Source organism: Sminthopsis crassicaudata, chromosome 2 (assembly GCF_048593235.1).
Source record: "Sminthopsis crassicaudata isolate SCR6 chromosome 2, ASM4859323v1, whole genome shotgun sequence".
Taxonomy (NCBI): Eukaryota; Metazoa; Chordata; class Mammalia; order Dasyuromorphia; family Dasyuridae; genus Sminthopsis; species Sminthopsis crassicaudata.
Window position 1 is genome coordinate 28,323,777 of NC_133618.1, and position 13,316 is coordinate 28,337,092.

The 13,316-nt window shown below is 45.7% G+C and overlaps 1 protein-coding gene across 3 annotated transcripts in view; it reads right to left on the minus strand.

Annotated features, from left to right (window-relative positions):
• Positions 1-13,316, minus strand: part of SFXN5 (sideroflexin 5) — a 203,896-nt gene that overhangs the window by 113,251 nt on the left and 77,329 nt on the right. For all 3 annotated transcript variants that reach the window (XM_074285546.1, XM_074285548.1, XM_074285547.1), the window contains exons 4-6: positions 8,002-8,028; positions 7,434-7,488; positions 4,316-4,341 (exon numbers count right to left, since the gene is read on the minus strand). In XM_074285546.1, the coding sequence (XP_074141647.1) occupies positions 4,316-4,341; positions 7,434-7,488; positions 8,002-8,028 (108 nt within the window). The remainder of the gene's footprint in view (positions 1-4,315; positions 4,342-7,433; positions 7,489-8,001; positions 8,029-13,316) is intronic.

The following is a 13,316-nucleotide window of genomic DNA, read 5'->3' on the forward strand; positions in this document are numbered from 1 at the left end:
TGGGAAGGATTTAATTCAAAGCAGGTGATATAGGTGAGTGACCAGCCTTTGGGAGAGCTGCTATCCCACTCCCGCCCAAGAGATGGCACCCTGCAGTAGAGACAGCATTGGATTTAGAGTTCGATGACTTTAGTTGCTCATTATCTGTGTGACCTCAGGTAAGTCATTTTGCCAAGTTGAGCCTGTTTTCTCATTTGTAAAATGAAAGGGTTGGACTTTATGACCATAGGCTGCACTGAGATGCATAGTGTCCGGAACTTAAGAAGTGGCTGTCCCACTGTGCTCTGCTCTGGCCAAACCTATCTGGTCATTTGTTCTCAGGGTCATATTTAAGGAGCCTCATTGATAAGTTGGGTGAGATCCAGAGGAGAGAAGCAAGAAAGATGAGGGAACTGTGCACCTTCCTGAGGACCTGGGATGTCTGGCCTGGAGAATGGAAGGTTAAGATCAGCATCATAATGATATCTCAAGGATGGACAGGTGGAAGAAGGATTAGCTTTGCTCTGCTTAACTGCAAGGGAAAGAACTAGAAGAAAAAGGTAGCCACTCAAGAGACTAGATATCAGGAAGAGCTTCCTAAGAATGAGAGCTGCCCAAGAAAGGAACGGCAGGGAGGCTGCCCTCCCCAAAGGGATCCAAGAGGAGGCCAGGTTATTACTTAATAGGAATGTCATGAGAGATTCCTGGTGAGGTGCAGGATACATAATTGGGGCTCAGATCCAACCCAACTGAGTCTAAATGGGCTCAAAAGTCCTTCCCAACTCTTCAATCCCAGGAAAAGGACATTGTTCCCACACAAAAGGACCCACGTCGGCTTCAGGCAATGTTCTTTATGTTCCCACCTCATCCCCCACAGCCAATCGGTTGCCAAGTCTTGTCAATTCCCATGGCTACCAACTAAGATCGGGTCCTCATCACCACTCACCTAGATGATGGAACTGGCTTTCCAGTTCAGTTCCTTGCTTCCAGTCTCTCCCCTCTCCAACCTGCTCTTTACACAGCTGCCAAAACAGTATTCTTAAAGGACAAACATGGCCAAGTCATTCCCCCTGCTCAAGAAAGTCCAGTGGCTCCCAACTGCCTCTTACGTCAAAGAAAAACTCTGCTCTATAGCATCTTCACAAGCAGCCTCCCACCTGCCTGTTGAGGCTTATTCTGCGCTCCACACCACACACGCTGTGGTCTAACCAAACTGGCTCCTCTGCTGTCCCTCACATACAGCATGCCTTCTCCTGTCTGCTTTTGCACAGGCTGTTCCCCAGTCCTGGACCATACTTTCTTCTCACTTCTGCCTTGGAGAATCTTTCCCTCAAGGCACTGCTCAAGCATCACCTCCTACATGAGGCCCATCCTAATCCTTCTGCTTGCTAGTCCTCCTTCCCCCCTCTCCTCCAGCCCTTACCTTCTATTTATTTGGTATATCCTTACCTATACATTTTTATTCACTCTAATAAAATGAGAGTGCCTCGGGGGCTGGTCCAGCTTCATTTTTGTCATTGTATTCCCGGCACTGAGCAAAGCATCTCACCCAGAGTGGGCACTTAATACATGCTTGTTGACTGAGTGATGTCAGGGCAATGGGGTCATCAAAGCAAGAGGGATTGATCGGGGAAGATGTCCGGGATGGGAGGACTTTTGAACCAGACCAGCTGCACAAATAAAGAATCCCCAAACCATTCAGCTTGCAGCATCGAACTAGCTGCCGTGCTTATGTATAATTTGGGATCACTTCACTACACACCCAAAGGGGAAAAAAAGTTTCCATCTTCAAATGTTAAGCTTAAAATAAGGTACTACATGGGTGCCAGCTGATCTGTGAAATCTGCTGAGTAAACTGGCAGCGTCCTCCGGAGAAAACCAGCCTGTTTCTCCCTGGCTTTCAGGAGTGAGTGTGGAAGGGGGTGGGAGGGAGACAGAGGAGAGTGACTCTGGGGCAAGATGGTCCAATGGCTGGCCCCCAGCGGCCCGGGAAGGAAGTGAAGGACGGGATGGAGTGCAGAGCATTGCTCACCAGGCCTGAGGTAGTGTGGCCTCTTCTTCAGACATAGATTTATAAAGGAGGATCCTGCCTCTCCAGCCTCACTCCCGCCCAGCCCTGCAGCATCCAGGGAGAGCTCTGTCACATTCATCGCTATCCCCACGTCTATTTCTTTGCAAGCATTTCTGGTGCCTTCTTCAAGTGTAAATATATCCTTCCTCCTCCAGCAGAACAGGGGCTCCCTGAGGACAGGAGCTGTGTCTATGCTATAAGACCAGGGGCTCCTGGAGGGTAGGGACTGCCTCACCTCCAGCAGATTAGTGGCTCCCCCATCAATTCCAAGAGCCAAAGCATCAACATCTCTTTACTCTATGTTTAGCATGGGGGGGTGCTCACATGTCACCTCTAAAATTATCTTCCCTTGTCCCAAACACACGCACAGAGAAAGACAGAGGAGAGACAGAGAGATACAGACAGAAAGAGAGAGAGAGAGAGAGAGAGAGAGAGAGAGAGAGAGAGAGAGAGAGAGAGAGAGAGAGAAAAGAGGGAGGGAGGGAGGGAGGGAGAGAGGGAGGGAGGGAGGGAGGGAGGAAGGGAGGGAGAGAAGGACAGAGACAGAGACAGAGGGAGAACAAACTCAGTCTCATCCAAACATCTCTTTCTCCATACATGCCATGCACATTCCCAATTCCTCACTTTTGCTCAGACTATTCCTGAGTCCTCTTCACCTCTAAAAATCCTACCTATCCTTCAAGGTCTAATTTAAGTCTCACCTCCTTCAGGAAATGTTCCCAGGTTACATTGATGTTGTCTTTCTCTGGACCCCATACACCATAACCAGATCTGCCCTGATCACATAATCCAATCCAACACACATGTGGCGAGCATCCACTGTGTTCAGGGATCTGGGCATTAGAACATCAATGTGAGCTGGTCAGTTTCTTGAGAGCGGGGAAGGCTGGAATGGTGTTTTTTGCTTCAGCCTACCCTAACACACATTGTATACCGTAGGTATTCAGTAAGTACTTCTTAAATCAATGAACTGATGCTTTTTGACCTCAATTCACAAAACATTTACCAATTATGTGCCAGAAACTGTGCTAGGAACTAGGAAAGAGAAGAGATGGGAACAAGCATTTATTAAGTGTCATTGTGCTAAGCACTTCATGGATGTTGTCTCATTTGATCTTCACATTTAGGGTTGGATGGGGCAGGTGAAGATTTCTCAAAACGTCTATGGGATGGAGTAAGTCAAACCCTAGGTCTAAGAGTCAGGAAGTCACGTGACCCCCAGGAAGTAGACAGCTTTGCTGACCATTGGTCAATGGTTACTTCTTTTTCAGTCCATCCAATGAATTTTAAAATCAACAGGAAGGGGGGGAGGGAGTTGAACCCAAGTCTTTTTTTTTGTTGTTGTTATATAATTCACTCACAATTTTCTGCCACAGCTGGACTTTGTCCAGTTGGTGTCCATGGACCTCTCCTTCTAAGGACCGAATAAATGCTTTCTGTTTGTATATGGAGATGCCTCTGAGTAATGAATTTGGGAAGGGGGTCTAGCCCTCCGTCCCACATAGGGCTTTTTTCTTGGCAAAGATACTAGAGTGGTTTGCCATTCCCTTCTCCAACTCATTGTATAGATGAGGAAACTAAAGCATCCAACTGCCAGTGTCCTCTCTACTCTGCCAGGTAGCTGGGGACACAATGGCAAAAACAAAATATTACATGTCCTCAAGGAACTTCCATTCTGCAGGGGTGGGGAAAGGGGAGTCCCTTGTACACAAATATGTAAACACAAGTTACAAAAAGAGGGAGAGGCTGGGGAGGTTTCTCAAGAAGTCAGACATAAAAACAAACAAGGATTCTGGGAGATAGAGATGAGTTGGGTATGCATCCCTGGCATGAGGGGTAGCTATAAGTAAAATGCACAGAGGTGGGGTGGGATGTTGAGTGTGGAGGAACAGCTGGTAGTTCAGTTTGGCCGGAATGTAGAGTATAAGAAGGAGAATCGTGTGAATTAAGCCTGGAAAAGTTGGAGCCAGGCTGCAGGGTGTCTTCAGTGTCCAGCTGAGGAAGTGACATTTCCCTCTCTGACAATAGAAAGCCACTGAAGGTTTTATAGTAGGGGAATGACACAGTCCTGCCATTCTATACTCAAAAACTATATGCTCTTTGAGGATTAGGATCATGTCCTTTTTGTTTTCCCTTTGGGGTTTAGGAAAAGTTTGTGCCTATAGTAGATCCACAAAACAGGGTGGCTGGATCAATGATGGCTAAGAACCCTGCTAGCGTTCTTATGTAATGGTGACTGGAAGGCAGATTTGCTAAGATACTTACAATGGGTGTTCCAAAGGGGATGTAACCTGTAGGAGAGAGGGAAGGATAGATAAATAAGCAAGTCAGTGCCTCATGCCCATTTCCTGAGTACGCACACATGAAAAACTCTGGCAATGCCGACAAGCCCCAGAGCTCCTGTAGGAATCACTCTGGGTTCTCCATTCTAAACTAACTTTTCTGAGCTAAGCTCTACTCTGGACAGTAACAAGATGGGTCAGGGGAACAATGGGAGTCAAGGCACCATCAAGCTCAAATATTTTTTTTCTGCCATATAATCTTTATTTTAATTTTCCATTATCTGTGTAGAATATGAGGCCTTCTCAGAGGCACAGGAGAGAGCAGAATACCTTCCCTCATCCTGCCTCCCCTTCCCTCCTGCAGGATTGTTTCCCTCTCCAAACAGGCCAATCTCTGCTGGGACCTCGTGGAGGGCTCACAGAATTTCCCCAGTCTGGATTTCACCCTTATCCCCTTTCTCTAGACTGCTCTTAATGAAAGTCATAATCCCATCATTGGTTCATGGCAAAGACCTTAGGAAATATGTCATCCTCATTTTATAGTTGGAGAAACTGAGGGCCAGAGAGAATCAGAATTGGGGTATATCACAACTCCCCCCCCCAGTACTAAATAGACCCTTAGAGTCCATGAAAATTAACCCCTTGTTTGACAGTTAAGGAAGTGAAGGCTCAGGAAGTGAGCTAGCCCAAACCCATTTTACTCGCAAAGGTATCAAATGTCAAGGTCAGGATTAGAACCCAAGGTGTCTGATTCCAGGGCTGGTAAAGGAGCATGTAAATGATAGAGCCCTTAGCTAAGAGTGAGGAAAATAACTTCAGATACTTAAAAGATATGACTTCAGGCAAGTGATTTAACCTCTCTGTGCCTTAGTTTCCTCCTACATAAAATGAGGGGGTTGAAATCAGTTCCAATAGAGCAGTAATGAACTATTTCAAAGTCCGATTCTTTTTATACAGCAAATCAACTGTTTGGACATATATACATATATTGTATTTAACTTATACTTTAACATATTTAACATGTATTGGTCAACCTGCTATCTGGGTGGGGGAGAAGGAGGGGAAAAATTGGAACAAAAGATTTGGCAATTGTCATTGTTGTAAAATTGCCCATGCATATATCTAGTAAATGAAAACTATTAAAATAAAAAAATAAGTTAAAAATGAAAAAATAAAATAAAATAAAATGAGGGGTTGGACTCTGTACCCTTGAAGTTTCCTTCTGGGGCCATAAAATCTCCCAATTTGGCCAAGACTGCACAGGCCTAGCATAGATGGCCCTCAAACTTACCTCCTCCAAACCTTTTCCATCCAAATGCAGTTCATCCCCCAAGGTTCTCATTAAGACCCAGTTTTGGAGGAAGCCTGCCCTGCCCTTCTAACCTTGACCTCTCCAGGAAATCCAGCAGTTCCGGCTTCCTCCTGTTCTGATCTCTAAGACCATGTGGGTTAAGGGTTTCAGATCCGCACATCCAATCATCTCTGACAGAGACACCCAATGTCTCTGTCTCTCTCTGACTTGGGGGATGGGTATGTCTTGTAATAAAATGAGTCTCCCTGACTTCCCGAAGCACAGGTCAAATCTTCCCTCTTCCAGGAAGCCTTCCCTGCTTGTCCCACCTGAACTCATGCATCACAGCAACATTTCTCTGCAAATGGCTTCTATATAGGGGAGCATTCTAGACAATTAACTGCCAAGGCTTGTCCATTTAGCCAGTTTCAAAGATACCAAAGCCTTTATCTTTGTTAAAAACATTGTCTTTTTCTTAAAAAGAGGACAGTGAGCTGCTCAGGTAGAGGCTTTCTCCGTGGGTTACTTGATAGAGTGATCTCTCCAAGTGCTGTGACTAATGGGAACAGCACTGACTGGGGCAGAGAACAAAGAAAGGACCACAGTCCTCTGGGTTGATGCTTCCAAGAGGACTTCCTAGAAAGGCCGTGGAGAGGCAGAAAGAAGGGCAAACCAAAGAAAGCAGAAGAGGTGGGGATTCACCCTTGGAGGATGCTGTATATGACATTCAGCTTTTGATTGATTGGATTTGCTGAACTTAAAAAAAAAAAAAAACAAAAACCTTTTTGTTAAAAGAGATGACTTTTGGGGAGGAGGGAAAGGGAAGGCTCTAGGCAGGGGAATGTTGGTAAATGTTTAACAATCAACTATTATATATGCACACACACGCACCCACAATGCACTTTGAAATCTGCATTATTAACATTTTTTCCCTTACTTTATTAAGGTTAAGCAATCAGCAAAACTATAAATTAAGGCCCGATTTGTAGCTTTTGTCCATTTCCAAGGTGTAAATAATCACAATGAACATTTAACAGCCGGCTCTATGTTGTGAGCTGGTCTGAACCGGCACCAAAGCACTTCTGAATGGATGAGAAGCGGGGAGGAAAACTGTAACAAAGATAAAAATCTACCTGATTTCTTAAAAAGGAAATCCAAAAGAAGGGCAAGAACAAGGATTGGGGGAGGTCCGCTTTCCAAATGGTTGGTCTAGCCTGAGAAGTAGTCACCTGGTTGGTGGAATAACTAAGTGGTGTTTATGTTATGCTTGTGGGCAGGGGACTGGGCCCATCCTCTGGGCACATGGGAGCTGGGCACTGGCAGTGGGAAGCCCAAAGGGCACAGAGACAGAGTGGTACAGGAGGAAAACACCAGCTCTGTTAGAATGTTATAATTATAGGTAGGGAATTGTACCTGTCTCCTAGGCACATGGGAGCTGAGATATGCATGTCATTGGATGAGTACTGGCAATTGCAAGCCCAAAGGGCACAGAGGCAGGGTAGTACAGGGTAAAAACACCAGCTCTGTTAGAATGTTATATTCATGGGCAGAGGACTGTGCTTGTCCCCTGGGCACATGGGAGCTGGGCACTGGCAGTAGCAAGCCCAAAGGGCATAGAGATAGGGAGGTACAGGAGGAAAATGCTGGCTCTGTTTAAAAAATCCTACCTATCATAAACCACCTATGTGGCTTTGGACAATTAAATATACTTCACATGAAGGGCTTGACCTGTGACATGAAGTGGCTTTTCAAGGGCTAGGACTGAAGGTTTGGGCTTCACAGACAGACAGACAACTTTGTGATGACTTACCCGACATCCTAAAAGGCATGAAGATCTTCTCATTGGTGTCCGGGTGTAGGATGGCCTGCGAGACAGTCAGGGAATAGCACGGCATTGAGACAAGGGTAAGTTCAGGTGGGACTCGGGTGGGGGGAATGAAGGGGAAAGATCGGCAGAAGCATCGTGGGAAAAGAGAGTGAATGTCCCAAAGAAAATACATGTGGTCAATCAGAACACCCTGAGCTAGTTCATGTTACAATAAACGAATTCGGTCCCCGTAAGCTCACCCTCTTAGACCCTCCTACACTACCCATGTCTGCAAGTGGCTGATTCATGGTTTGAGTTCTGACCCTGGCAGAAGCAAAAATGGCAGGATTTGGGTTGTCTCAGCCCTATACCCCTTCTAACGGGAGCAAAAAAGAGAGAGACACTAATGGAGGACAACGAGCCTCTTCGGGAAATCCCCATTGGGGTCTATAATGTGATTCATGAAAAAGGGAGGGTAAGATTCCATGGAGAGGAGGGGAAGAGATAGGTCTGAATCTAGGGAGGGCCTGAGAGCCATCAGGATGAGAGGAAAAAATTCTCAATCAAATACCTGCTTGATTTTCTGAGCACTCCAAAGCTGAAAGAAAAAAGAAGAAAAAAAATGTGTTACAGTTTAACTCAATGAGAAAGTTACAATGTGTAGTATACAATGAGGAAGTTACAACATGTAGTAACAAAGGCTTGATACACTGACACAAAAGGCTGCAACAGAATCTAAATTGTGAAGCTGGTCAGAGATGGTGACCTGAGGCCTCCCTGGGGAACTGACTGCAGCCCCTGAGCTCTCTGGCTTCCTGCAAGATAAATCCTGCTTTTTCTATACCCTCCACTCCTGAGCCAATACTTTCCCTCAGAGATTATGTCCCATTTACCCTGTGTATATTTTGCGTGTATTTAGTTGTTTGCATGTTGATTCCCTCATCAGAGGCAATTTCACACACACACACACACACACACACACCCGCCTAGCAAATAATAAATGCCTAATAAATGTTTGTTGGCTAACTGGATGAAATAGGATGACAAAAATTAGCTTTCTTGTGTCTTATCCAGTTGTAATTCCTGGTCACACAAATATTACAGATTCTAATAGCTAGAAGGGAATTCAAAAGCTATTTGATTTATTTATGCCCAAGAACAGTTTCGCCATGACACAATTGTCCCACATCTACTTGGAAATCTCTAACGAGGGAGAAAGAGCATGCACTGCATTTTCAGATAGGTCAGATTGTTAGCAGATTATTCTTTATATCAAACCCAACTTTGCTTTTCTACCAACTTCCTGTCCTTGACTTGCATTCAAACCTCGGCTCTCTAGCTGACCATTTGTGACTTTAACCAAGTTATTTTCTTCTTTAGGTCTCAGTTTCCTCATTTCTAAAGTTCTATCAAGATTTAAATCTATTATTGTAAGAAAGTTAAAAACCAAATCTCTCTCTCTCTCTCTCTCTCTCTCTCTCTCTCTCTCTCTCTCTCTCTCTCTCTCTCTCATCTCTCTCTCTCTCTCTCTCTCTCTCTCTCTCTCTCTCTCTCTCTCACCTCTCTCTCTCTCTCTCTCTCTCTCTCTCTCTCTCATCTCTCTCTCTCTCTCTCTCATCTCTCTCTCTCTCTCATCTCTCTCTCTCTCTCATCTGTCTCTCTCTCTCATCTGTCTCTCTCTCTCATCTGTCTGTCTCTCTGTCTGTCTCTCTGTCTCTGTCTCTCATGATTTGTTCCAAGGTCATAAGGTCTGAGGCTAGATGGGAACTCAGGTCCTCCTAAGTGTAGGGCAGGTGCACACCTGGCCCTCAATTAGCATTTCAAACTGAATTCTCCAAAAGGCTAAGAAAACTGGATCCAGCCAAGGCCAGGGGTAGTGCCGGCACTAGTTCAATCTGCCAACTACCTCTTATTTGTGCTATTTTAAGCCTGGGAGTTAAGCCAATTTAAGCAGAAACAATTTTTATTCTCAAATCTCTCACAGCCTAATGTCAGGTACAACATACTAACAGCTATATGCAAGCAAGATATTGATGGGAGAAATCAGGCCTAATCTCTGAGGCACATGGACAATATGAGGGAGCTGGGCAAGCTCTTCACTGCTCCCATTGGCCCCTTACAGTGTCTGGATGTCACAGCCACACAGCCAGAGTCTAAAGTTAAATTAAGCTCCAATTCAAGTCCTTCATTTTACGGAAGGGTAAACTGAAGCCCAGAGAGGTAGGACGAGAGGTCACACAGCAAATCCGCACAGAGCCAAATATAAAGCACAGTTAGAAGGGGTTTCAGAAATCATTATCTGATCCAGTTCATAGCTGATGTATTGATCCCTTGAGAATACCCAAGCAGGTGGTCATCCAGTCTTCAGATGATGGGGAAACTATCTCTTCTCCCAATATCAGACACTTCTAAATGTTGGTTTTTCCTTACAGTATCCTGAAACCTTTCTCTCTACAACTTCCCTTCTAGCAAAGTGGGTACAAACCCTACCTTGGGCATTTACAAACTGGGTGACCCTGGGCAAGAAGACCCTTGACCTCTGTGACAAGTCAAAGAGCTACTCCCTCTTCTGCAAAGGCCATTCAGACACCTGATGGTAACAGACCAGCAACTGTCCTTGATGAGCTCATGAGCCAGTCGAGGAGCCAAGTTTCATACAAATTAAACAATAAGCAATTATTCTAAAACCACAAGAGTCAGGCAGTCAATTCTGGTGTGCATTCTATAAAAGCTAGGGGGATTTAATGCTGGGATGGGAAAAAGCATGGGAAAAGCATGATGAGGGAAGGCTTCTTGGAGGAGACACTGGAGCTGAGCATTGAAGATTGTAAAAACTTTGGAATGACAGTTCAGAGGCTTGTAAGGCTTGAAGTTGAAAGGGACCTTAGAGATCAGACTGACCAGGATCCCCTAGTTTTTGGTGGCTTAGACCTCTCTGGCAGTCTGGGGAAGCCTATGGCTGCCTGCTCAAAGGAGTTTTCACAATTGAAGGAAATTCTTCATTTGTTAAAAATTAGGTTTTTTTCTATCCAAATTTATGAATTCCTTGAATTCTACCCATGGGTCCATTATATTGAGAAGGCCGGATCGAGTCCTGCCCCCTTGTTTGGAGAGAAAATTAAGCTGTCCAAGCAGCAGGACAAACACGAGCACAGATAACAGTCATGGAAACTAAATATTTCTGAGGTGTACTTGGTGATAGTGAACTTTTGCAGAGGTTTAAATTGGGGGAGGATGGCAAGGCTTACTTGACCTGTCCAGGGTGACACAGTAAATGTCAGGGGTCTGAGCTCGGGGCCTCCTGACTCTAGGGCTGGTTCTTTCTCCCCTGTACCACTGAGCTGCTCCATACATATAGATTTTTGAAGGGCTTTAAATACATTCTTACTGGAGACAAACAGCTACTAGAGACAGGAAGATGTGGCAAATCCTGGCTTTGACACTTCCTAGCTATATCCCAGGCAACTCTCTGAGCCTCAGTTTACTCATCTATAAAACAGAGGATTAGACAAGATTTCCTTTATGGCACTTTTGGCTTTAAATCTGCAATCCTATGAACCTTTGCTGAAGTGGACAGTAGGAAGACCTGGGTGCAAATTAATCCTCTAATGTACAGTAATGAACAGATATGACTTGTCCATGGCTCAGAGAACAATGAGCTGTTGTGCCTCCAAGTCCATCCTTCTGTGCTCTAGGCACCCTGCATCTTAGTGATAATGCAGCCTGGTTTGGGCCGCCAACAGAAGTGGGAAGTCAGAGACCAGGCGCTAATTAATGAACAGAAGGAAGGAAGAAAGAAGAGTCAAAGGTGTGTAAGCATGGGGCAGAATCATTTCGAGAGCTGGTCACATTTTCTGGCTTTAATTTTGCAAAAGGGTTTCCTTATAAAATAGCTATTGATTAATATTTATAAATTATATATTTAAGTCTCATACAACTCTGAGAGTTAGGTTCAAACCTGGCTTTTAGGACTTATTTTCTGGATGAGAAAAGCGATTGGCTCAGGGACGGCCTGAGCCCAGGTTTTCTGGGCTGGGCTATACCAGGTATATCCAGAAGGCATGGCTTTGGCACTGTTCTTCCACTTTCTAAAGCTGAAAATTGGGTCATGTGACTTCCCTTCCACTAAAGCTGAGAATTTAGTCATGTGACTTCCCTTCTACTAAAGCTGAGAATTTGGTCTTGTGGTTTCCCTTCTATGAAAGTTGGGAATTTGATCAGGTGACTTTCCTTCTATGAAAGCTGGGAATTTAGTCATGTGATTTCCCTTCTCTGGGTCTCAGTTCCCTTTTCTGCAAAATGGAAGGGGCGACAAGATGCTCTCCCAGGTTCCTTGTCACTCAAACATTTGAGATGCTCTGAGTTGAAGGGTTTAAGCCACAATGACCAAGAGAAGATGGCCATAATGGCCATAGAAATGGGGGCACGGGGAGTCTAGCGCCAAACCACTCTGAACATGTGCCATCTTGTCTAAACATGGAAGCTCAGCAGTTCAATACTTAGCTGACGTCTGGGGAGCACAGGGACAGCTAGATGGCGAAATGGATAGGGCACTGGCCCAGAAGTCAGGTAAACACGAATCCAGTCTCAGATACTTAACACTTCCTAGCTGTGTGACCCTGGTCAAGTCACTTAATCCCCACCAAAAAAAAGGAAAAGAATAGGGAGCAAGTTACATTTCAGGGGTGGGGGGAGGTGCTGAGCTTGGAGTCAGATCTGTAACCTTGAGCCAGCATTTGTACGTCTGGGTCTCAGCTGGGGAGATTGGACTAGGTGGTCCCCGAGGTGTCTTTGACAGCAAATCTATAATTGTGTTGATATGGGCTGTCCCAAAAATCTTAGTGCAGTTTTGAGCCTTGTATGGGATACTTTGTGTGGACTTGGAAGTCTACAAAGTGGAGGCATTCTCCTGCCTGTTTTACAGCTGACACGATCAACTGCTCCATGCTGAAACGGAGACTGGAGCCCAGGGCTTCCTGGGAAAGCTGCCCTCTTGCCGCTCACCCACACCAGCTGCCCCTTTTTGTGTATGGGGGGATGATAATGAGTTTGGATGTTACTGAGGGCACTCAGGGAAAGAACGGCCCCATGGCCCCTATCTGCACCCGTGGGCAGGATGAACCTTGAGATCGCCAGGGTTTGCCTTGGGCACTGAGTGCTCTGCCCCATACATACTGACTCAGTGTTGGGTTCCCCGTTATTCTCTCTGGACCCTTTCAGGGCATGGCTCCTCAATAAAGATGAGCCGATTGGCCCAATTATCAGTTTCTTCCTGGGGTAGTGAGGATGATAGAAGTAGTGATGAGCAGGTCACCAAGGTCACCAAGTTAAACCTGCCCCAATTGTTGAAAAAACTGAGGCCAAAGAAACGATTGGGGCAAGAAAGGGGCAGTCAGCATTCGAATCCAGAACCTCTTGATCCAAATCCAACTCTATTTCCACAGCACCACACTGCACAGGGAGAGAGTGAAAAGGGGAAGGAAGAGGAGAAAGGGGAGGCCAGAGTGCTGGAAACAGTGGTCCGGGAGTGCTTTTCCCTCAGAGGAGATCGAACCTTCTTCACATCACCCAGAGGCTTTGGCAGAGGCCCATCAGGTGCCAGCTGTTTGGACAAGCAGTCCCCAGCAGGGGGAGCCAAACAACCTTCTCTGGGCAAGGCTCTAGGCCCACTGGGTAAGAAGCTGCCTTTCTGAACTCTCCGGGTCACTTGTGAAACAGGGCTAACTCTCTGGCTAAGGTGGTCCTGCCCGGCTAAAGGGCCAAAAGCAGCCTGTCTGCCCTAGGGAAAGAAGGCAGGGCTGGGAGTCGGGAATGTCGGAATGGCGGATGTCAGAATTCTCTACCAGCCTTGAAGAGCTGTTGCCAAGTCCAATGGAGTTCATGGAG